We start from the raw sequence: 25,684 nt of genomic DNA, 5'->3' as shown, positions 1-25,684 counted from the left end.
CGTACATGGGAGCCTAACTACTTCTATTTAGATTTTTTATCTCATTAGAAGATAATATTTGTAACTCAGGGTTGAACTGTGGGGTTCTTGATGCTCTCTGAACTTGGCTGTTTTCTTGAGACATTTCATTACCTAACTAAGCAACATCATCAGTGTGAGTAAGAAGTGGGCTTTGCATTACCTAACTAAGTAACATCAGTGTTAATGGGAATGTCTTGGTGCTTCCTTGATTGGATGAGAGTAAACTCCACTTCCTTCTAGTGTACTCAGCGAGTGGTCCTCAATGGAACTGCATCTATATGGAGGGAAGTGTGTAGTGGGGTGCCCCAGGGCTCTGTTCTGGGCCCAGTACTCTTCAACACCTTCATCAATGACTTGGATGAAGGGATAGATGGGGAACTCATCAAATTTGCAGACGACACCAAGCTGGCAGGAATAGCCAACACTCCAGAAGACAGGCTTCAGATACAGAAGGATCTGGACAGACTTGAACACTGGGCACTAACTAACAAAATGAAATTCAATGGTGAAAAAAGCAAAGTTCTACATTTAGGCAAGAAAAACCAAATGCACAAGTACAACATAGGTAGCACCATGCTCAGTAGTAGTAACTGTGAGAGGGACCTCGGAGTCCTAGTAGACAATCACCTAAATATGAGCCAGCAGTGTGCTGCAGCTAACAAAAAGGCCAACACAGTGCTAGGCTGCATTAACAGAGGGATAGAATCAAGATCATGTGAAGTATTAATACCACTCTTCAATGCCTTGGTAAGGCCACACTTGGAATCCTGCATCCAGTTTTGGTCACCACGATGTAAAAAAGATGTTGAGACTCTAGAAAGAGTACAGAGAAGAGCAACAAAGATGATTAGGGGACTGGAGGCTAAAACATATAAGGAACGGTGGCTAGAATTGGGTATGTCTAGTTTAACGAAGAGAAGGACAAGGGGGGACATGATAGCAGTATTCCAATATCTCAAGGGCTGCCATAAAGAAGAGGGAATTAAGCTATTTTCCAAAGCACCTGAAGGCAGGACAAGAAGCAACGGGTGGAAACTCATCAAGGAGAGAAGCAACCTCGAACTAAGGAGAAACTTCCTGACAGTGAGAACAATTAATCAGTGGAACAGCTTGCCTCCAGAAGCAGTAAATGCTCCAACACTGGAAGTTTTTAAGAAGAGACTGGACAGCCATTTGTCCGAAATGGTGTAGGGTTTCCTGCCTGAGCAGGGGGTTGGACTAGATGACCTCCAAGGTCCCTTCCAACTTTACTACTATTACCTAGTTGGGTAATGAAACGTCTGCAAGAGAACTAAGCTCAGAGAGCACTCTACAGATTACGTATAGTAAACACACTCTCGCAAGTTGGATTGTGTTACCCCCTGATCTTTCTTTTACATTCGTGTGGATGATATCCAACAGGTGCCCCCTGGCCATTGTACCTGTTATGAGGTTGTCCAGGAGAGTGGTGGGCATACAAAAAATCCCCACCAGCAGATCGCTGACGGCCAGGTTCAAGATGAAGAGGTTGGTGACAGTGTGCATATGTTTGCTCTGCAGAATGGTAAAGCAGACGATTCCGTTGCCAATCATGCACAGAAGAAAGATGAGCAGGTAAGAGATGATGTAGACCGAAGCAACCAGCGGGTGGTGAAGGTAAAAACCCACATAGGTGATGTTGGGCTCCATCTGACAAACGTCGACAGAAGCGGTGCAGTTCCTCAGAGAGAGTTCGGACTGGGAAGAACCGGGCTCCTCGTATTTCTTATCCATGTTAAACTGCGCCTTGCCACAAAAATTAAAGAAAAAATAAGTTAGTGGAGAAGATAAGGAACTTATAAGCAGTCCTCACAACCGTTTGTTAAGTCACCGTTCGAAGTTACAACAGCACTGAAAAAACTGACTTAGAGCCATTTTTCAAACTTACGACGGTTGCAGTATCTCCTTGTCATATGATCAGAATTCAGACACTTGGCAACTGGCTCATATTTACGATGGCTGCATGTCCCAGGGGGATCATGTGATCGTCTTTTGCGAACTTCTGACAAGCAAAGTCAATGAGGGAAGCCAGATTCACTTAACAACTGTGTTCGTAACTTAACTGCAGTGATTCACTTAACAACTGTGGCAAAAAAAATTGTCATGAAATGGGACCAAGCTCACTTAACAACAGAAATTTTGGGCCCCGTCCTATTAACCAGTTAGACCAGGGGTGGGCAACCTGGGCTCTTTTATGACTCGTGAACTTCGACTCCCAGAATTCCTGAGCCAGTATGGTTCAGCTTGGGAACCTCTCCCTTTCCTCTCAGCATGGCTGGCTCAGGAATTCTGGGAATTGAAGTCCACGAGTCATAAAAGAGCCAAGGTTGCCTACCTCTGGCCTAGGCCTAGGCCACTTTATGACTCGTGGACTTCAACTCCCAGAATTCCTGAGTCAGCATGGCTCAGCTTGAAAACCTCTCCCTTTCTTCTCAGCATGGCTGGCTCAGGAATTCTGGGAGTTGAAGTCCACAAGTCATAAAAGAGCCAAGGTTGCCTACCTCTGGCCTAGGCTGCTTTATGACTCGTGGACTTCAACTCCCAGAATTCCTGAGCCAGCCATGCTGAGGGGAAATGAAGAGTTTCCAAGCTGAGCCATGCTGGCTCAGGAATTCTGGGAGTTGAAGTCCACCAGTCATAAAAGAGCCAAGGTTGCCTACCTCTGGCCTAGGCCGCTTTATGACTCGTGGACTTCAACTCCCAGAATTCCTGAGCCAGCCATGCTGAGGGGAAATGAAGAGTTTCCAAGCTGAGCCATGCTGGCTCAGGAATTCTGGGAGTTGAAGTCCACCAGTCATAAAAGAGCCAAGGTTGCCTACCTCTGGCCTAGGCTGCTTTATGACTCGTGGACTTCAACTCCCAGAATTCCTGAGCCAGCCATGCTGAGGGGAAATGAAGAGTTTCCAAGCTGAGCCATGCTGGCTCAGGAATTCTGGGAGTTGAAGTCCATGAGTCATAAAAGAGCCAAGGTTGCCTATCCCTGAGTTAGACATTCACAGCCTGAAAGGAGTATTATTTAAAAAAAAAAAATACAGTAAACAATTATCACTAATCCCACACTAACCAAAAAGAGAAAATGCAATTATTGCTTTCTGGCATTGAATGCAAACGAAAGGACGAGTGTATATTTCATATTTAAAGTTAGGAGTATTTCTAAAATCAATTATTTGTGGGATTAATTGCCTTCTCAATTTTAATCCTTATTGAAACCATTCCAGTTTTGTCTCCGTGCAGGCTAAAAAGAGAAAACTGCATTCTTAAAATTTGTTGGCATCTGTCTGCAAGAGATGTATGTTTTGCCAGCAAACACAGTATGTGCGAAAAGTGAATTTCGCCTGTCAAAATATTATCTGAAATTCATACCCCCCTCCATCAACCCACACACTTACTTTCTTTTACATCATTGTTACTCACAGCATACAGTCAGTTGAGATGAAGATCCTTTGTAGACTACTAGTACTGAAGAACAGAATAGAAATAGAATACAGACAATCCTCAACTTTCAACAATTCATTTACTGACCGTTCTGTTACACTGAAAAATGTGACTTAGGACCGTTTTTCAGTTACCGCCTTTGCAGCCTCCTCATGATCACATGTTCAAAATTCAGACGCTTGCCAATTGACTCATATTTATGACGGTTGCAGTGTCCTGGGGTCACGTGATCCCCTTTTGCTACCTTCTGACAAGCAAAATCAATGGTGAAGCCAGATTCACTTAACAACTGGATTACTAGATTAGCAACTGCAGTGATTCCCCTTAACAACTATGGCAAGAAAGGTCATAAAACGGGGGGAAAATTCACTTAACAAATGGCTCACTTAACAATAGAAATTGTGGGCTCAGTTGTGGTTGTTAAGTCGAGGACTACCTGTAGAATATTTTTTATTGGCCAAGTGTGATTTGCCTCCGATGCAGAAGCACTCAACAAAGTAATATGATCATAAGATACCGATAGGAGAAGGTAATAGGAAAGATGAGAAGGATAATAGCGATACAGCCTATAAAAACAACAACAAACAAACAACAACAACTAGAGCATCACTTGAACACCATTGGCATTGACAAATTTGCCATTAGTCAATTGCAAAAGGCGTCCTTACTAGGAACTGCTTCCATCCTATGACGATAACTGTAATACCATCAAACATCCAGATCTGCCTATCCCAAGTCCTTGGGAAGGACTCGATAGGTAGATAAAAATGCCAAATCCTGTCTGAACATCTGGCTGACTGTGCGATGATCAATAATGATGATGATGATGATGATACAGTTGGACAGGATCTTGGAGGTCTTCTAGTCCAAGCCCCTGCTCAGGCAGGAAACCCTACACCATTTCAGATAAATGGCTGTCCAGTCTCTTCTTAAACACTTCCAGTGATGAAGCACCCACAACTTCTGGAGGCAGCTTGTTCCACTGGTTGATTGTTCTCACCGTCAAGAAATTTCTCCTTAGTTCTAGGTTGCTTCTCTCTTTGATCACCTACTAAACGGGTAAATATCTTTAGGCCTAAAACAGTGCAGTGAGAATTAGGTGCTCAGCAGAGGGAGGGCACGGAGAATAAAAATATCTTCGTGTCTAGTTATTTGGGCGTGCAATGCTCCATAGCATCATCTTGAGGGGAGAAGCTGAAACAGTTTATGTCCAGTTTATATGAAGTGTCTGTAGATATTTTCTCAGCCCTTTTTCTGATTTCTGCAGTGTACAGATCCTCAGTGGAAGGCAGGCTGGTTGCGATTGTTTTTTCCCCAGTCCTGACTATCCGTTGAAGTCTGTGTCTATCTTATTTGGTTGCTGGGCCAAGCCAGACAGTTATTGAGATACAAATGACAGCCTCAATAATCCATCTGTAGAAGTGTATCAGCAGCTCCTTGGGCAATCTTTCTGAGTCGACGTAGGAAGAACATCCTTGTTGTGCCTTTTTTAATGATGGTTCTAAACGTCTCTAGTTTCCAGCCGGCTGCCTTAACCCAGGGCTCCCCAATCTTGGCAACTTTAAGACTTGTGGACTTCAAATCCCATGGCTGGCTGGGGAATTCTGGCAGTTGAAGTCCACAGGTCTTAAAGTTGCCAAGGTCGGGGACCTCTGCCTTAACCGCTTTCAATTGCTACAAGCTGTTTATATTAGACTCAGCATTTTCTGAACATTTTGGTGCATAATTAAAAAGAAGGGGGGGGGGAGATTAAAGGTAGTTCTCGACTTAACGCCCGCCACTGAGCCCAAAATTTCAATTGCTCAGCCAGACAGTTGTTAAGGGAATCGGGTCCCACTTTACGACCTTTTTTGCTAGAGTTCTTAAGCAAATTGCTACAGTTGTTAAGTGAATTGTACAGTCGTTAAGCCCGAAGTTTGATCACCATGGGGACGCTGCAACCGTCTTTAGTGTGAAGAGTGGTCATGAGTCCCATTTTCCTACTGCTGTTGTAACTTTGAATGGCTCTTAAATGAATGGTTGTAAGACAAATACTACCTACAATGGAAAACAAGCGATTAACTCCTTGGAGAGAAGCAGAATTTTGTACCCTCCCGTAAGTTCTTTCTATGGTGACTACTTACCTGCGACTAAAAATGACTGCGTGCCCTCCCAAAAATAAAAACCAATTTTGTTTTTCATGGAATTGGATACCCCTGTGTCAAGCACAAGAATCAGGAAACCCAGGCAGGTCAAATGAATATCAGGATTTAATGCAAGCTGAAGCTTTCTACAACCAATTGAACTACTAGGGGCTGCCACAAGGAACAGGGGGCCAGGTTGTTCACCAGAGCACCAGAGGGAAGGACTAGAAACCATGGTTGGAAACTGACCAAGGAGAGAAGCAACCTGGAATTAAGGAGAAATTGCCTGACAGTGAGGACAATCAACCAGTGGAACAGCTTTGCTTCCAGAAATCATGGGCGCTCCGTCACTGGAGATTTTTAAAAAGAGGCTAGATTAGGGGACTGGAGGCTAAAGCATATAAGGAACTGTTGCTGGAATTGGGTATGTCTAGTTTAATGAAGAGAAGGACAAGGGGGGACAGGATAGCAAATCTTCCAGTATCTCAGGGGCTGCCCCAAAGAAGAGGGAGTCAAGCTGTTCTCCAAAGCTTCTGAAGACAGGACAAGGAGCAACGGATGGAAACTAACCAAAGAAAGAAGCAACCTAGAACTAAGGAGAAACTTCCTGACAGTGAGAACAATTAACCAGTGGAACCACCTGCCTCCAGAAGTGGTGAATGCTCCAACACTGGAAGTTTTTAAGAAGAGACTGGACAGCCATTTGTCCGAAATGGTATAGGGCAGCAGTTCTCAACCTGTGGGTCGCGACCCTTTTGGGGGTCGAACAACGCTTTCACAAGGGTCGCCTCAGAAAACACATATTTCCGATGGTCTTAGGAACCAAGAAACCGCTTCTCTACCCGGCCACTGCCGCCGCTGCCCTCTTCTTCCTCTGCTGGCTCCTCCACCTCCAGGGCACCCTTCTCCGACAGCACCTGCTCCTGCCACCGCAGCGCCATCGTGCGCGCCCCCGACGCCACCCAGAGCTGGCTCAGCTGCGTGGGCAGCCAGGCCGAGCCAAGCCAGCTCTGGGCCGCTACTGGCACTGCTGCTGGGCTGCTCCACCACTGCCGCTGCTGCTAACTGAGCTGAGCTGTGGCGGCAAGCCGGTCCCCATGCCTCCTGGTTGTCCGGCCACGCTCCACCCCTGGCTGCCCTCCGCGCCATGCTGGAGCCTCCCCCGTGCCACCCGGCCCACCTCCCTCACCGTCAGAGGCCGCCTCAGCCCTCTGGCGCCTCGGAAGCGGCCAAGAGGCAGGGAAGAGGGCAAGGCGGTGGCGATGCCCGCATGTGCGTCAGAGGCCAGCCGGCCGGGCCGGGAGGGGAGAAGCGGCACCTTCCAAGCGGGAGCTGGCACTCCGGCCATGCCCCTCTCGTGTATGACGAGTCGGGGAAGGGTTTGGCGGTGAAGGGCTGTGCGGCGTGGAAAGGGGCTCCCGCGAGCCCGCCGCTGCAATGGCGCTTAGGAGGCTGGAGTGGGCAGCCGGCGGCTCTGAAGTGCGCGGATCCTCCGCGCGGCTTCCGAGGCCCCGGAGGTGACGCCACTTGGCTCTCTACCAGAGCCTCCCCCCCCTCCCTGGGCAATTGTGCGGAGCTGCTTGTGCGTCCTTGGCAGCACCTGCGGGGAAGGCTGTGTGCCCGAGCCGAAACGCCACGTTTTTCCTACCGCTTCTCCTCTCATTGGTCAAAGAGGCAGACGCGATTTCCCTTTCCCTGGTTCTTTTCATCTGCGCTGGAAAGGACAATTTGGGATATTTTATTACTGGTACTTGTTGCTTGTTTTATTACTAGTTGCCTTTGCTGAACCAGGGAAAATTGGTTAAAGTGATTTTCAGGAGCTGCAGAATGCCTCCAAGTAAAGCCGCAGCAATTACCCGGCCCATTTTCCCTGCTAAGGCATCTGTGTGTGTGTCTCCAGACCTTACTGGACTACCATCCCCAGCAGCCCTAAAAAGCACTGTGGAAGAGTGGGGAATGCTGGGAGTTGCAGTTCATCACCATCTGGGAAAACATAACTCTCCAAAGATCCATCCTTCCTTCCTTCCTTTCTTCCTTCCTTCCTTCCTTCCCTCCCCCTTCAATTTTCTTCCTTCAATCTTCCTTCCTTCCTTCCATCTCCATCCCTTCCTTCAATCTCTCCTTCCTTCCTTCCTTCCCCTTCAATCTTCTTCCTTCTCCATCTCCTTCCTTTCCCCTTCAATCTTCCTTCCTTCCTTCCATCTCCATCCCTTCCCCTTCAATCTTTCTCCTTCCTTCCTTTCCCCTTCAATCTTCCTTCCTTCCTTCCATCTCCATCCCTTCCACTTCAATCTCTCTCATCTTCCTTCCTTCCTTCCTTCCTTCCCCCTTCAATCTCCTTTCTTCTCCATCTCCTTCCTTTCCCCTTCAATCTTCCTTTCTTCCTTCCTTCCATCTCCATCTCCATCCCTTCCCCTTCAATCTCTCTCCTTCCTTCCTTCCTTCCTTCCTTCCTTCTTTCCTTCCTTTCCCCTTCAATTTTCCTTCCTTCCTTAATTCCATCTCCATCCCTTCCCCTTCAATCTCTTTCTCCTTCCTTCCTTTCCCCTTCAATCTCCTTCCTTCTCCATCTCCTTCCTTTCCCCTTCAATCTTCCTTCCTTCCTTCCCCTTCCCTCTCTCCCAACATTTTTGAGCAAGGAAGAGTAAGCTTCTCCAACGAGCATTGCTATATTGTTTTTGTGATTAACCACTATGCTTTAATTATGTTCAATTCGTAACAATGAAAATACACCCTGCATATCAGATATTTACATTACGATTCCTAACAGTAGCAAAATTACAGTTATGAAGTAGCAACGAAAATAATTTTATGGTTGGGGGTCACCACAACATGAGGAACTATATTAAAGGGTCGCGGCATTAGGAAGTTGAGAGCCACTGGTATAGGGTTTCCTGCCTGAGCAGGGGGTTGGACTAGATGACCTCCAAGGTCCCTTCCAACTTATTATTATTAAACTTGTCTGAGATGGTATATAGGTTCACCTGCTCAAGTAGGAAGCTGGAATAGAAGACCTCCAAGGTCCTATTCCATCCCATCCCATCCCATCCATATTCTAATTCTAATTCTAATCATGGTCCAAGCAAATTGGGGGTAGATAAGACTCAATGGAATTCAAGGAGGGGTGGACTTAGATCTCTTGTGGGCAGGTAGGGACTCCAGATTAATGACGCATTTCTCCCCTCCCTCGAGTTCAGCCTGGTCATTTCCTACACACCCTTTCATATATGTAGATGCAAACACAGACATAACGGCAATTATGAGGCTGCAAAGCTTTGGCTTTTCAGTCTGAAAGGGACTCGACTGAATCTTCAAATAAAACGGATCTGTTCAAATGGAACCAGTGGAACAAGTCAAATTATTTTCGCAGCCCTGCCAAAACACACCCATTTCCAGATCAAATTGATTTCCACTAATCCGATGAAGCCGTTAATTCAGTTGCAGATGCTTATGCTGACATTTCAAATTAAAATGATCTGACATTTCAAAAGGAACTTTTCACCATGTCTGTGTTTGTCTTTCCACACCGCCCCCCCTCCAGTTGTTTATTATTAAAAGTCTGAACTTCCTTTGATGATTTGCTTCCTCTCATCTTCCTGCCTTCAGCGTTTTCCCGTTAATTGAACCCAAAATATCTGTTGCTAAGGGGAGACATTGGTTAAGTGAGTTTTGCCCCGTTTTACGACCTTTCTTGCTACGGTTCTAAAGTGAATCACCTCTTCTCACTCTCACTCTTCCCTTCACTCGGAAAGAAAGCAACTTTCCCCCTTCTCGCTCTCACTCTTCCCTTCGCTTGGAAAGAAAGCAACTTTCCCCCTTCTCGCTCTCACTCTTCCCTTCGCTCGGAAAGAAAGCAACTTTCCCCCTTCTCGCTCTCACTCTTCCCTTTGCTCGGAAAGAAAGCAACTTTCCCCCTTCTCGCTCTCACTCTTCCCTTCGCTCAGAAAAAAAGCAACGTTCCCCCTTCTCGCTCTCACTCTTCCCTTCGCTCGGAAACAAAGCAACTTTCCCCCTTCTCGCTCTCACTCTTCCCTTCGCTCAAAATACCCCCCCTGCGAAAGAAAGCAATAAAACTCCGCTCTCACTCTCTCTTTCTCTTTCCCCCTACTTCAGAGAAAAGGAATCACCTAAAAACCTTAAACCCCTCTTCGGCTTCACCTGGTCTCTCCCCGACAACACAACACAACCACCCCATCTTCTCCTTCCCCCTTTCTTTCCTTCTGCCTGATCCACGCCCGCCGCGTCCAAGCTGGCTGCAGCTGTCCGGGCCTCCTTCTGATCAGGCTCCCGCAAAGCCTTTCGGCCAGCCCCGCTACACATAGAAAACATAGAAGCTAAATATACCAAGAATACTGATGTCTCTGATTTGAATTTTACTTAACCTTGTTCCACCTTCTTTTGTGAATGACAGAATTAGCACAGGGGAAGGCGAGGTATATTTAGGTTGCATGCGAAGATTTTTTTTTCCTTTTCCACGACTAAAGATAGTTCGGGCTAATTCAAATCAATAAGTATGATTTGCCGTGTGGCATTTTGATCTTAATAACCTTCTTGACGGAGAAGATTTATGCCTCACCTGAAAAAAAAAAAAACCACCATTAGCCTCCTTTTGGTTTCTTGAAAGAAAGGACCCCTTTTTGCCTGCTCGCCATTTGATCTTAACCACAATTTATAAATTGCTCAGTGATGGATGGTGTAAGCAAGAAAAGGGACAGTAAGTATTTGTAACCGTTAGCTGATCACTGCCGAACGGTTTAATGTGAGACACCCAGAGGAGGAAAAAAATCTTATTAGCTGTTTGAATTTATTTATTTCTTTAGAGCCCACCTTTATTATTTTTTACAAATGACTCAAGGAAGCAAAGTTATCCAGCACAACTTTCTCCTCCGTTTTACTCACAACAACTCTGTGAGGTGAGTTGGGCTGAGAGTGAGTGGCCCAAAGTCACCCAGTCAATTTTCATGCTTAAGACAGGACTAGAACTCACAGTCTCCTGGTGATTGGCCCAAAGTCACCCATACCTAAGGCGGGACTGGAACTCCTAGATGCCTAGTGATGTCCAAAGTCACCCAGTTGGCTTTCATGCCTAATGTGGGACTATAACTGACCACCTTCTGGGCCCAAAATCACCCAGCCATTTTTCATGCCAAAGGTAGGACTAGAACTCACAGTCTCCTGGTGATTGGCCCAAAGTCACCCATACCTAAGGCGGGACTGGAACTCCTAGATGCCTAGTGATGTCCAAAGTCACCCAGTTGGCTTTCATGCCTAATGTGGGACTATAACTGACCACCTTCTGGGCCCAAAATCACCCAGCCATTTTTCATGCCAAAGGTAGGACTAGAACTCACAGTCTCCTGGTGATTGGCCCAAAGTCACCCATACCTAAGGCGGGACTGGAACTCCTAGATGCCTAGTGATGTCCAAAGTCACCCAGTCGGCTTTCATGCCTAATGTGGGACTATAACTCACCACCTCCTGGGCCCAAAGTCACCCACCTGGTTTTCATGGAAAAAACAGGACTAGAATTCATGATCGTCCAGTTTGTAGCTTGGTGCCTTAACCATTATTATCTTCAGTTGTTCTTCACATTGGAGGCATCTGAAGACAGTCTTTAGCTGTTTGTTAGACAAGACAAACCAAAGACCAGATCAACTTATTTGACAGCAGATCCTCCTAAACAACCAGGCAAATTCTCTGAAAAAGACTGACGTGTGATGGGAAAACTCCCAGAATTTAAGTTTTAATGAATGATGTTTGTGTTTCAAATATGGAAATGAGTTTAATCTGTAAATCTTTAAGAAGGATTTTCAAATATTTATGTGGATGGTTATCAAGACAAAAAGATGGAAATATCCTGCTGAGAAAAAGCCTGCCTTATATCCTTGATAGATCGATAAATCACTAAAGCTTCAACTATAAATAAATAAAAATATACTACTATCATTATAGTGTGTATGTTTGTAGATAGATGATAGATAGATGATAGACAGCTAGATAGATGATATATATAGACAGACAGATGATGATGATGATGTTGGAAGGGAACTTGGGGGTCATCTAGTCCCACCCCCTGCTCAGACAGGAAACCCTCTATCATTTCAGACAAATGGCTGTCCAGTCTCTTCTTAAAAACCTCCAGTGTTGGAGCATTCACCGCTTCTGGAGGCAGGTTGGTTCACTGAGAGAGATAGATAGATAGATAGATAGATAGATAGATAGATAGATAGATAGATAGATAGATAGACAGACAGACAGACAGACAGATAAGGTGGGACTACAACTCTCAGACTCACAGTTTCTAATCTGGTGCCTTAACCACTTGACCAAACTGGCTCTAATTTTATTTTTTATTGGAAAAAAGAGGCGTTAACAGAATAATATATTTGGTTATTTGGAACCTCGGAGACAGAAGCTGATCGGACTGAAAAATAAACTCCTCTTGGGGTAGCACCAGACTGCTACGTTACATTCTAATTATGTCCTGCTTGCTAGTCACCATGGTTACGCAAAGAACAAGATTAAAATAAACTATACTGTTTGCCTTATTCTAGCAGGTAACTTTTAAATTCTCTTAAATACCAAAATAGTCAGCGGGCCAACCGGTGTAAGAAGTTATCAGCCAACGAGTGAACCCTGTACAGTGAACTGACGTATTGAAATAGACTGCAGTGTTTCTCAACCTTGACAATTTTAAGGCATGTGGACTTCAACTCTCAGAATTCCACAGCCAGCATTGCTGGCTGTGGAATTCTGGGAGTTGAAGACCACATGCCTTAAAATTGTCAAGGTTGAGAAACACTGAAATAGAGGAATCAGATGCTGTTCTCCTTTAGCATTACACTTTCATTTAACAGAATAACAGAGTTGGGAATCTTGAAAGGCTTCTAGACCTGCAGCCCTCAATCTTTTGGGCACCAGGGACCGGTTCCATGGAAAAATAAAGTTCCCTGAGGTAGGACTAGAACTCATCACCTCCTAGTGAATTGCCCCAAATTCCCCAGCCATCTTTCAGGACTCAGTAGGGACTAGAATTCACTGTTTTCTGGTGATTGGCCCAAAGTCAATCAGTCGGCTTTCATTCCTAACTCACTGTCTCCTGATGATTGGCCCAAAGTCCCCCAGCTGGCTTTCATGCCAAAGGAGGGACTAGAACTCACTGTCTCCTGGTGATTGGCCCAAAGTCCCCCAGCTGGCTTTCATGCCAAAGGTGGGACTAGAACTCACTGTCTCCTGGTGATTGGCCCAAAATCCCCCAGCTGGCTTTCATGCCAAAGGTGGGACTAGAACTCACTGTCTCCTGGTGATTGGCCCAAAGTCCCCTAGCTGACTTTTATGGCTAAAATGGGACTTGAACTTGTAGTCTTGTAGTTTTCTAGCCTGGTGCTTAGTTACTACGCCAAGCTACATTTAATCTTCAAAAATGCAGAGATGAGAATATTCTTTTTCTTTCTTTTTTTTTTTAAAAAAAGGCAATGTGTGAATATGATAGACGTATATTCTTGATTTGGCTGTGTTTTCTTTTCTCCCCCCCCCCCATTCTTTCAATTCCTTTTATCTTAAAGTTTTCTTATTTTTTCTGATCCAGTTGGTGCAATAGCAAACTGCTTCTCTACTATTACAAAGAAAAGAGCATAACACTGTAGTCCCCAGCAATCAAGCTGCATTCAAAGGAAACTCCAGGTATCTTAGTAAGATTACTCCCCTGGTAATTGAAAATGTCTTGTGTGGAAACAGTTGGAGGAGTCAAAGACTGTCAGAAGCTACAGGGTGTGATATTCAAAGGCAGTAATAACAGCAGCAGTTGTCATTTGACTATGTGTAGCTTTCTATCCTGCTCTATGGAGCAGAGAGTTGGTCTTTGACAGAAAGCCACCTGAAGAGACTAGAAGCATTTGAAATGTGGATTTACAGGTGGCTGTTACGTATAAGATGGGTTGACAAGGTCAGAAATGAGGAGGTGATCAGCCACCTGGGAAAGCCAAGGGAAATCATCAAAACAATTAAAAAACAAAAATTAGAATATTTCAGACACGTGATGCGACACCCAGAAAAATACGGCATACTCCATTTAATCCTCCAGGGAAAGACTGAAGGCAAACGAGATCCAGGCAGAAGAAGAACATCGTGGCTTCAAAATCTAAGGGACTGGTCTGGACAAAACTCAGCAGCGCTTTTTCGTACGGCTGCCAACAAAAACAAGATCGCCAACATGATCGCCAACGTCCGATAATGGATATGGCACAAGAAGAAGATGGAGTTCTCTGTGTAGATTGGGGCTGTCCAACCTTGGCCATTTTAAAGACTTGCTGGCTTCCCCATGCTGGCGGGGGAATTCTGGGAGTTGAAGTCCACCAGTCTTAAAGGGCCAAGGTTGAACACCTCTGGTGTAGCTCATCTTGCATTTGGGGAAAAAAAAAAGACAACTTTAGCTAAGGTTAGATTATATCAAAACAACCAAATCTTCACTGAGTGGTCCTTTTTTAGATGTAGCAAGTGGAATAAACAGTTCCTCTATTACAGCGGTTCTCAACCTGTGGGTCGGGACCCCATTTGGGGTCGAAAGACCATTTCACGGGGGTTGCCAAACAATGCAGTCCGCCATTTTTTCCCCTTTTCCTTAGCTGTGCTACTCCCTTTTATTCTATTGGCTTTTGAAAGCCAACAGAATAGACTCTCTTGAATAGAGTCTAATTCTATTGGCTTTCAAAAGCCAATAGAAATTGTCCAGGCTGTCTCTGCCCTGCTGAACCCGCCAAAAGTCCCATTCTGCAAATGGTGCTGCAAGTTGTCTGCAGCGAAGGCGAGCTGTCTGGAAGTTTCCACCCTTCCCTGCTGAACAATTACTAAAAATGTAAGTAAAAGAGGGCCAGGGGTGGAAGGTGGGAGGCCGGCGGGTGCAGGGAGAGTTGCTGGCACACGTGGGGCCCGGCGGCTGCCTTACTTCCCTTGGGCTGGGCCAGCTGGTGACCCAGCCGGTGGTCGCCCTGCGCCGTCACTGCCCCTTGCCAGCTACGCCTCGACCAGCGCAGGGGGCGGCACCACGCATGCGTGGCACTCCCGGGCAGGGAAAGTCCTTGACGTACGCCTGGTTGGGTAGTCCTCGACTTACAACCGGTTGAGTAGTCCTCAACTTACGACCGGTTGGGGGTCGCAGCATTAAAAAGGTTGAGAACCACTGCTCTATTAGCTCTCCCACTTTTTTTTTTTTTTTTTTACCCAAAGTTCATTTTCAGCTGCTGCTTATCCAAACTGAAGTCCCACTAATTTCAATATGAAAGGAAGTTTAGGCTAGGCACCAAGCTAGAGACCAAGAGATCATGAATTCTAGTCCTTCAGTTTGGGGTTTTCAGCGCCATTTCAGCCCTCGGAAGAATACAGTGTCAAATGGAAGTGTTGAAAATCATGTCAGGAAAACTGCAAGGGTTTGTTCAGATAATTTGCCAGACATCAAAGGTAACTTGAAAGGACAAAAAAAAACTTCAATATAGAAGTGGGGGGGATATAAAATAGAAGACGAGGTTGTCAAAGACACAATGATTAGATGGGCAAAAAATTTTGGATATAATATAGAATTGGAGAAATGGGAAAAAATATGGGAAATAAATATAAAATTGACTATGTCAGCGGCAATCAAGGAAAACCAGTTGAAGATGTTTTACAGATGGCATCTTCCACTAGCAAAGCTTGCCAAGATGTTCCAGAACAATTTGCCAACATGCTGGAAATGTAAAAAAGTACATGGAACATATTATCATTTATGGTGGACATGCCCAGTTGCAAAAAAATACTGGACTACAATAAGAAGATGGATCAAAGAAATAATAGACCAACCCGTAGACTGGAAACCAGAGATCTTTTTGCTGGGTATTTTAAACAGAAAATATAGTAAAGAAATATGGTACTTAATTTTACATATAATAACGGCGGCAAGAATAGCATATGCACAGTGCTGGAAAAATGAGAATATACCATCAGAGGAAGAAGTGATAAGAAAAATCCTGGACTGTGCTGAGATGGACAAATTAACAAAAGAGATAAAAGAAAAGGAAGACACAGAGTACTATATAACATGGAACAAGTGGTATGACTGGTTGGAGACTAGAAATAATAGAGGAGAATAAATATGGAAAGGTCAAAAGTGAAAATATGTGTATAATAATGTATAATAATAATAATATGAATTATTCTTAGTAAGAAGTAGAGTATGAAGGAAGAAAAATGTAAATAAGAAACAACGGGGCAATAAGGACAAATATTCTAAAGAAGAATAAGGGGGGGAAATGTAAATAATAGATTACCATTACGTAATTGCTGTTAAAAAAGGGGGGAGGAATATATACTGTGTGTGTATGTGTGTTAAGTTTTGCTTTGTTTTGTTCTGTTTTATTGGTTTAAAATAAAATTAAATTAAATTAAAAGAAGGGGGAGAGTTAGTAAGGTTATGAATGGATAAACAGCTGACATTCCTGTTACGTTACTCAAAATATGAGATTCCATTCATCCTGGATTCCATTTCCAAAAGCCTATTCTCTTGCTATGGGTGGCATAATTAAAAAACAAAAACTTGCAAAGGGTATGTGAAGAACAACAATCTAGCTGGCACAGGAATGGAAAAGGCTAGGAAGAATTGCAAAAGAGCAACATCCTCATAGGGCTGTCTAAATTTCAAAGCAAGAAAAGATAAGGTTTAATCATTTTGATCTGATATGAGATTACAAATGCCTGAACATTGTTTCTAGAATAAGTAAAGTCCTTTTCTGCAACCCCATAAAGGAAGAAGTAGCTAGACATACATAGCTTGTATGGAAGTTGATTGCACAAGTGTTTTGCTCACCACGATGTAGAAAAGATGCTGAGACTCTAGGAAGAGGGCAGAGAAGAGCAACAAAGATGATCAGGGGACCGGAGGCTCAAACATATAAGAAACGGTGGCTGGAATTGGGCAGGTCTAGTGTCTAATGAAGAGAAGGACAAGGGGGGACATGATAGCAGCGTTCCAGTATCTCAGGGGCTGCCCCAAAGAAGAGAGAGTCAAGCTATTCTCCAAAGCGCCGGAAGGCAGGACAAGAAGCAATGGATAGAAACTCATCAAGGAGAGAAGCAACCTAGAACTAAGGAGGAACTTCCTGACAGTGAGAACAATTAACCAGTGGAACAACCTGCCTCCAGAAGTGGTGAATGCTCCAACACTGGAAGTTTTTAAGAAGAGACTGGACAGCCATTTTTCTGAAATGGCATAGGGTTTCCTTCCTGTGCAGGGGGTTGGACTAGATGACCTCCAAGGTCCCTTCTAACTTTACTATTATTATTATTATTATTATTATTATTATTATTATTATTATTATTATTGATCATCGCACAGTCAGCCAGATGTTCAGATATTATTATTATCAATCATCGCACAGTCAGCCAGATGTTCAGACTGGATTTGGCATTTTGTCTACCTATCGAGTCCTTACCCAGGACCTGGGATAGGCAGATGTGGATGTTTGATGGTATTACAGGTATCGTCGCAGGATGGAAGCAGTTCCTAATAAGGCCGCCTTTTGCAATTGACTAATAGCGAATTTGTCAATGCCAATGGTGTTCAAGTGGTGCTCCAGTTGTTTTGGGATTGCGCCCAAGGAGCCTATGACTATTGGTACTACCCTTGCTTGCTTTTGCCACAGTCTTTCTATTTCTATTTGTAGGTCTTTGTATTATTATTATTATTATTATTATTATTATTATTATTATTATGCATCACCTGGAGACACAAAATGAGTGCAAAAATGAACTGGTTAGCTTTTTTAAGGTGTCAAAAATATTCTTAATTGTGGTCGTTCTTTTTGAAATTACGCTTTACTAAACTATGTAAATAAAACATTAAGTCAGTGGAATTTAAAAGCAGGCATTCTTTTGCATTGTTTAGATCAGGGAAACAGCAGGGAACAAAAAGCATAATCACATTCCTTTTGGATTGACAGGAGAGCTATGAATAAATACATATGTTTCCTAGGGATACAGAGATGGAGTCAGGGGGAAACGGTCACTTTCTTTTAAGGGAATCCAACACAGACATTGTGTTGAACAGCACAATATCCACTCATGATGCTAGGCTCGATAAAATTGGACAGATCAATGGAAAAAGGCAACAGAAAACTTTAAAGCAATCTTCATCTCCTAGAATACTGTCGGACATCCACAAAAAAATTAAGTTGATGCACATTCTTTTTGAAACCTTTACAGTCACAATGATGACAACAGATTTATAACACAACAGCACCTGTATGCCAAAACCACTAAATCAATTTATGACAAAAATAACATCCCACTTTCTGTTGTTGCATTACATTCATATTATTTGCATTATAAACTTTGCATTAATAAACCTGAACCTATGTAGACAACTAAAATCAGACATTCTAATCCTTCCTTGGATGTGGAGATGACTGAGCTAATGACTTGAACTCGAATGGCAACTCTAAGTTGACTACAATTCAAGGATGACCCATGTAGCCAACAAGCTAATCATGCTCAAATGCTGATAATGCATTCAGGACCTTGGACAGCAGTTACAAGCTGAGTAGAGTTTCAAGGATAAACTGTGTAGCCAACAGCCTAATCACTCTCAAATACTGTTGTGCATTCAAGACCTTGGATAACAGCTCCAAGTTGACTCCACAGTCAAGGATAAACCATGTTGCCAACAACCTAATCATTTTCAAATGCTGGAATGCATTCAGAACCTTGGACAGCAGCCAAATGTATTTATTTAGAAGAATTCAGATTCCCCTTGCTGAATTACAGTGAAGACTTGAAGGTCTCAATGCAGGCATGACAAAACCGAATGTGATTGATGCAAGATTATTAACATTTTCCCAGCTTCGGTTTAACCAGAACTATTCAAGAGTATCGATATTCAGACAAGTTCAAGAGATGGAAGGGCTCAATTCCATAGTAAATAGTCCATCTGGCCATTCAATATTAAAGGCTGTCCAACCTCAATTGGTCACAGAAGCTTGTCACATAAATCAGTTTGCCAAGATCAGGAATACAATAAACCCAACAAGCAATTTTCAGATTTTCCTACAAGCCTGAATGCTAAAGAATTTGGAGACAAAGATCAAGAGTTCAGAAATGTTAGCTATTTACAAACTAGACAAGGAAGCAGTCTTTTGGTAGCCAGACAAAATAATTCTCTCTCTCCTGCATTCCTTTCTTTGATCAAACAGAGCGATTCCCATGTCATCCTGAAGGTTTGCTGATAATGCCGTAACAATGCGGAGTAGCAGAGAGAGAAAAATGCTCCCCAGGACCAGAGGATCTTAGTCAGAATAGAACTAGAAGGGACCTTGGAGATCTTCTAGTCCAACCCCCTGCTCAAGCAGGAGACCCTATACCCTTCCAGACAAACGCTTGTTTGTCTGGAACAAGGACCCAGATTGTTGGGGGCAATGTAAATATATATATACATTGCTTACTGGTGTACACCGCTTAGAGAGTGCTTGCACTTAAAGCGGTATATAAGTCTCATAAATAAATAAATAAATCTCAAAAGCCTCCAGTGATTTGAGAACCCACAACTTCTGGAGGCAGGTTGTTCCGCTGATTAATTGTTCTCACTATCAGGAAATTTCTCCTTAGTTCTAGGTTGGCTCTCCCTTTCGATAATTTCCATCCGTTGCTTCTTGTTCTGCCTTCAGGTGCATTGGAAAATAAGCTGATCCCCTTTTCTTTGTGGCAGCCTTTCAAAATACTGGATGACTACTATCTTAAATCCCCCCCCCCCAAAACATATGCAAAAATCCCCTTGTTTTGCAATTATTGCAAATACGCTACAGGGTCCTCATTCCCAAGCTCCATAGCCTGGCTTGTAAATGGAGTCATTTAAAGTACTTAATGGTTTCATTTGCATCAAATATGGAGTTCCTTAATTTCTGTCTCCATTAAGATTTTGTTTTGGTATGGTTTTTTTTTTTTTGATAGGTTGACTTTGATGGTTTTGCAGATGTAGGCACTTGCTTATAATTTAGCATTCAGCTGATGGATGAAAAGAGCTTCATTTAGGCAAGAGCCCAGTACACATTTATCTTGATCCAAAAGGCACCTTAACAGTATGGTTATCACAAGCAGTAATCCCATCCTACAGCGGAATCCTTTGCTAAATGGGTGACTTAAACTAGAAAACGTATGACACCTGAGCTTAAAACAGAGAACCATAGGACTGGAAGGGACCTTGGAGGTCATCTAGTCCAGTGGTTCTTAACCTTTTTGAACGAATCACCCCCTTGAGCCAATGAGGAAGTTGTCATCGCCCCCCTCCCCCAACATAACCTCTCAATCACAACATAGGAAATAATTCTTCAATTTATGCAAACACTTTTTTTGTTTTCCTTAAAATTGTCATCAGGACATATCGATGCACATAGTTTATTTCCAGTCTTTTTCCCATATCTCAACTGTGTGAAAAATGTTTGGTGCCATCCATCACTTTATTCCCAAACTTCATGATACATGTATTTCATTATTATCTTATTTATTCACTTAAATGTAGTGACCACTGAAAACAAAATCCAATTGCAAGAAAGTGAAATGCCCAAAAAGAAAAACAGTAACATTTAATGATTGAACTACAAGTGAAATTTAAGATGCAAAAAGAAATATAAAAAGGGCATAAGAACAAACCGCAGTGCAGGAACTATGAATTTCAAGACGAAAACTCTGAAACTAAATTAAGATTCGAGGAAAGCATATATAGTCACGCACACTGTAAAAAGGATTAAAAAGACACAAAGAAAATATAATATCGAACTGGAGCGCACGCTAAAAAAAATACAATACAAAATGTTTTACAGAGCCACTCAGCATGCAATGTTTCGAAAGAAGCGCTCCCCCCTCCATCAGATATACAGTGATTCACTGTACGAAAAAGTCTCAAAAGTGTCCCCAAAACCTCTCGCTCCATCACCCCCATATTGCCCCCTTGTTGTTCCTTCGTCCCCGCGTCACCCCTTTTTGTTTCATCGCCCCCCTGAAAAATGAAATCGCCCCCTGGGGGGCAATATCGCCCAAGTTAAGAACCACTGTTCTAGTCCAACGTCTTGCCCAAAGCAAGAGTCCTCATACTATCCTGGACAATTGGTTGTCCAATCTTTTCTTGAAGACCTCTGAGGATGGAGCACCCAAAGTTCAGAGGGGCAAGCTGTTCAATTGATCAGTGGATTTCAGTGTCAGGAAATTCCTCGTGATTTCCATGTTGGTTCTCCCTCTGAACACACACACACACACACACACACGCCTTCCCGTGTCCATTGCTTCTTGTTCTGCCCTCAGGTGTGCTTTGGAGGGTAAATGGACTCCCCTCTTCCCAGTGACAGTATTGGAAGATGCTGTTATGTCACCTTCTCTTCAACAGTAACTGTGAGAGGGTCTTTGGATCACTTGACTATGAGCCAGCAGTGTGCAGCAGCAACCAAAAAAACCTAATACAATCCTGGGTTGTATAAACAGGGGCACAGAATCAAGATCACGCAAAGTACTTGTACGGCTTTACAAAGCCCTAGTAAGACCACACCTGGAATACCGCAGCCAATTTTGGTCACCATATCACAAAAAAGATGTTGAGACTTTGGAAAAAATTCAGGGAAGAGAAACTAAGATATTCAAAGGCCTGGAGACTAAAACATAGGAAGAACGGCTACAGGACTTGAGTTTGCCTACTCTAAAGAAAAGAAGAAATAGGGGAGACATGATAGCAGTCTTCCAGTATCTGAGGGGCTGCCACAAGGAAGAGGGGGTCATGTTATTCACCAAAGCACCAGAGGGCAGGACAAGAAACAATGGTTGGAAACTGATCAAGGAGAGAAGCAACCTGGAATTAAGGAGAAACTTCCTGACAGTGAGGACAATCAGTGGAACAGCTTGCCTTCAGAAATCGTGGGCGCTCTATCACTGGAAATTTTCAAGAAAAAACTGGACAATCACCTGTCTGAGATTTTTTATTTTATTTTATTTATGAGACTTATATACCGCTTTAAGTGCAAGCACTCTCTAAGCGGTGTACACCACTAAGCAATGTCTATATATATTTACATTGCCTCCAACAATCTGGGTCCTCATTTTACCTACCCCGGAAGGATGGAAGGCTGAGTCAACCTTGAGCCGGTGAGATTTGAACCGCTGACCTGCTGAACACAGTCAACTAAAGTTGGTATAGGTTCTCCTGCTTGAGCAGGGAGCTGGACTAGAGGACCTCCAAGGTCCCTTCCAGCTTCTATTCTATTCTATTCTATTCTATTCTATTCTATTCTATTCTATTCTATTCTATTCTATTCTATTGCTAGTTGCCTCAACCATTCATCATATGAATCGTTCATCCAGACCCTTTATCACCTTAGTTGCTCTTCTCTGCACTCTTTCTGGGGCCTCCGCATCTTGTTTTTTGTCAAGCCAGCCTGGCTGGGACGGATGGTTGCTGAAGTCCCACAGGAACAGAAGACCCCAGAAGTGGAGCTGAATTACAACAAACACCACCGTATCACACTGCCCAGACACACCCATCCCTTGCCTTTCTCAGGGTTGGAAATAAAATAAAATGCACACACCCCCATCGTCCAAAGCAGAGGCAAAAACGCTTGGAGGCATGGACAGAGTCTGGCCAGCTTCAAGAGTTTCGGGTGGACAAAGACAACGGATGGAAACAACGGATGGAAACTGATCAAGGAGAGAAGCAACCTGGAACTAAGGAGGAATTTCCTAACATTCAGAACAATTAACCAGTGGAACAACCTGCCTCCAGAAGCGGTGAATGCTCCAACACAGGAAGTTTTTAAGAAGAGACTGAACAGCCATTTGTCTGAAATGGTATAGGGTTTCCTGCCTGAGCAGGGGGTTGGACTAGACGACCTCCAAGGTCCCGTCCGGCTCTATTCTGATTAAATTAAAGACGCCGGGAATGAGCGTTCAACTGCAAGCAAGACTCTTGCGGGAACCCGAAACCTGACACGGGGCAAAGATTGCACGTGGGAATTGACCCAATCGGGAAAGCCATCGGTGGAACCAAATCGAAAACCCCTTACTGTTAACACACACACACAGACACACACACACACACACGCCTTCCCGTGTCCCAAACGGCCATTCCTCGTTTCAGACAACCCGGCAGATTAAACCCCCCTCCGCCCCGTCGGGGCGCCCTTCGCGGACCACTCACCGGCTCAGGAGACGACCCTGGGCGGAAAGGAGGCTCCGACGAAACCCAAATCCGGACCAGATCCTCCGCCCTTCGCCGGGCGCGGCTCCATGGCCAACCCCACCGGAGTCCCGTCGGAGCGGCGAGCAGCTTCACTCCAGCCCGGCTAGGCGAGCGCAGCGTGGAAGGCGCGCCGCGCCCTCGATCGGTCTCCGCCAGCCAAGCGCCGCCTCGCTTCGCCTCGCCTCGCCGCTCCGCCCCCGGCCCTTGCCGCCTGCTGCGGAGAGGCGGAGGGGCTCCCGCCGGCCTCCTTGGCGGCGGGGGTGGCCCAAATCCCCCCCCCACTTGCTGGGCCGCCCTCCCTTCGGAGAGCCGGGGCAGAGAAAAAGAGAGCCCAAGCCAGGGGCGCCTCTGCGCTTCTATCTATCCTAAACCTCCGGATCCCGCCGAGCGCAAGTGGCTGGCTGGCGTTTCCCAAAAGTGGCGCGCGCCAAGTAGGGTGATGGTGGTGGTGGTGTGGAAGCGCGTGGCTGAGCGCAGCCCGATCCTAAAGCAAGGAAGCGCCCGATCCTGAGAGAGAGGGGGGGTCTAATTGAATTTATAATCCTCTCCCCCCCCGCCACCCAATTAAAGAGCGGGCGGGTTAAGCCAGCGGTTTGGAGCGTCTCTTGCAGAGAGATTTTGTCCGCTTGCCTCTCGTGGTGTCCCCCCCCCCACTCCCCTATTTCGTCCGCCTTCTTCCAACGGTTCCAGAACGAAAAACCTTTCAAAACGCAGGAGGGAGAGAAAAAAAAGAGAGAGGGAGAGGAAAGAGAGAGAGAAAGGGAGGAGGGAGGGAGAGAAGGAAGGGAGGGAGAGGAAAGAGAGAGGGGGGAGGGAAAGAAGGAGGGAGGGCGAGAGAAAAAGAGAGGGAGAGGAAAGAGAGAAAGAGGGAGGAGGGAGGGAGAGGAAAGAGAGAGAGAGAGAGGGAGAGAAGGGGGAGGGAAGGAAGGAGGAAGGGAGAGAAAAAGAGAGAGAGGGAGGGAGAGAGAAAAAGGGAGAGGAAAGAGAAAGGGAGAGGGAGAGAACGGGAGGGAGAGAGAAAAAGAGAGGGAGAGGAAAGAGAGGGAGGGTGGGAGGGAGAGGGAGGGAGGGAAGGAAGGAAGGAGGGAGAGAGAAAACGGGAGAGGAAAGAGATAGGGAGGGAGGGAGAGGAAAGAAAGAGAGGGAGAGAAGGGGGAGGGAAGGAAGGAGGGAGGGAGAGAGAAAAAGAGGGAGAGGAAAGGGAGGGGAGGGAGAGAGAAAAAGAGGGAGAGGAAAGAGAGAAAGGGAGGGAGGGAGAGAAGGGAGGGAGGGAGAGGAAAGAGAGAGAGGAAAGGGGAGGGAGGGAGGGAGAGAAAAAGAGGGAGAGGAAAGCGAGAGGGAGAGAAGGGGGAAGGAGGGAGAGAGAAAGAGAAAAAGAGAGGGAGAGGAAAGAGAGGGAGGGAGGGAGAGAAGGGAGGGAGGGAGGGAGAGGAAAGAGAGGGAGGGAGAGGGAGGGAAGGAAGGAGGGAGGGAGAGAGAAAAAGGGAGAGGAAAGAGATAGAGAGGGAGGGAGAGGAAAGAAAGAGAGGGAGAGAAGGGGGAGGGAAGGAAGGAGGGAGGGAGAGAGAAAAAGAGGGAGAGGAAAGGGAGGGAAAGATAAAAAGGGAGAGGAAAGAGAAGGGGAGGGAGAGAGAAAGAGAGGGAGAGGAAAGAGAGAGAGAAAGGGAGGGAGGAAGGGAGGGAGAGAGGAAAGGGGAGGGAGGGAGAGAGAGAAAAAGAGAGGGAGAGGAAAGAGAGAAAGGGAGGGAGGGAGAGGAAAGCGAGAGGGAGAAAGGGGGGTAAGGAAGGAGGGAGAGAGAGAGAAAAAAAGAGAGAGGGAGAGGAAAGAGAGAGAGGAAGGGAGAGAAGGAGGGAGGGAGAGTGAGAAAAAGGGAGAGGAGAGAGAGAGAGAGAGAGGAAGAAAAAGGGAGGGGCATGGTCGAATCACAAACCAGAAAGTTTCCCAAAACAATGAATAAACAGCACCATGGTCTTAGTTTAGAAGACGCCCAGATTTTTTCAAATTGGAAGATTGATGTTAAAAGGAAGAACAGGTTAGGGATAGATGATGATCAAAGATTTTGCATGCTGCTTTATTTATTTTTTCGAGGGGTGGGGCGCGCGGGGGGGGATAATCATTTCAGAATAATTTGCTTAAACATCTCTGTATGGGGGGGCAAGAGAGCACACCCCAAAAGTAGAAAAGAACAGTTCTTCCTTGTGTATTGTGCACAAGGCCAATAAGGAATTCTATTCTCATGATGTCTTTTGAAGCTAGCCTTACCTGAATACAAGGGTGTCTTTTCAAGAGCCCTTCCGACGACATGCACATCGAGGAACGTTTCCTGTTAATTGCAGCTGTTTCCATTCCTCTTGGTATATGACCATTTTTTAGAGGCAATTCCCAGGTTTTCCTGCACAAATTCATACCTTGAAGGGCTGTTTATCTTCCTAACCTTCTGCAGCATCCAACTGAATCCTTTTCAAAAGGCAACTGAACTTCCTTGGGATTGTTTTTTTCCCCTTTGAAAATCTTTCACTTCTCATCCAAGAAAACTTCTTCGGTTCTGTCTGAAGGGTGCAGAATGGAAGGATTTATGCGCTCTGCAGTCAGCTGGTTCTCAGGGGAATGGAAAGGTTTATTTTTTTTGCAGCTGGATGGTCGTTAACGCTCTGAAGGTTGGCGGTGAACTACCTTGAGTTGTTGAGGCCACTTGGAGGTTTATCAGTATCCTCAGGGATCCTGAATCGGAATGCAAACGGGTGTGGTACCTTTTGGGGACTGCTGAAAGGACTGTGTTGTAAACAGGAGATACTATAGGTGGTGTGATAGGAAAGAATAGGACAGGACAGGACAGAATAGAATAGA

The 25,684-nt window shown here is 44.9% G+C and overlaps 1 protein-coding gene across 5 annotated transcripts in view; it reads right to left on the bottom strand.

Moving 5' to 3' along the window:
* The window catches only part of NPFFR2 (neuropeptide FF receptor 2), a 34,803-nt gene extending 11,486 nt beyond the window's left edge, over positions 1-23,317 (bottom strand). Inside the window, exons 1-3 of one of the 5 annotated variants that reach the window (XM_039355132.1) lie at positions 22,795-23,317; positions 11,096-11,215; positions 1,443-1,785 (exon numbers count right to left, since the gene is read on the bottom strand). In XM_039355132.1, coding sequence (XP_039211066.1) covers positions 1,443-1,773 — 331 coding nt within the window. In that variant the 5' untranslated portion in view covers positions 1,774-1,785; positions 11,096-11,215; positions 22,795-23,317. Of the gene's footprint in view, positions 1-1,442; positions 1,786-1,927; positions 2,122-11,095; positions 11,216-21,974; positions 22,196-22,794 lie in introns of those variants that run through there. The other 4 variants (XM_039355130.1, XM_039355134.1, XM_039355129.1 and 1 more) reach the window with 4 other exon arrangements.
* Positions 23,318-25,684: the final 2,367 nt, after the last annotated feature.

Source organism: Crotalus tigris, unplaced genomic scaffold (assembly GCF_016545835.1).
Source record: "Crotalus tigris isolate CLP2741 ecotype Arizona unplaced genomic scaffold, ASM1654583v1 scf7180000018609.294051, whole genome shotgun sequence".
Taxonomy (NCBI): Eukaryota; Metazoa; Chordata; class Lepidosauria; order Squamata; family Viperidae; genus Crotalus; species Crotalus tigris.
The sequence above is the reverse complement of the archived record's forward strand: the minus strand, read 5'-3'. Positions and strand labels throughout refer to the sequence as shown.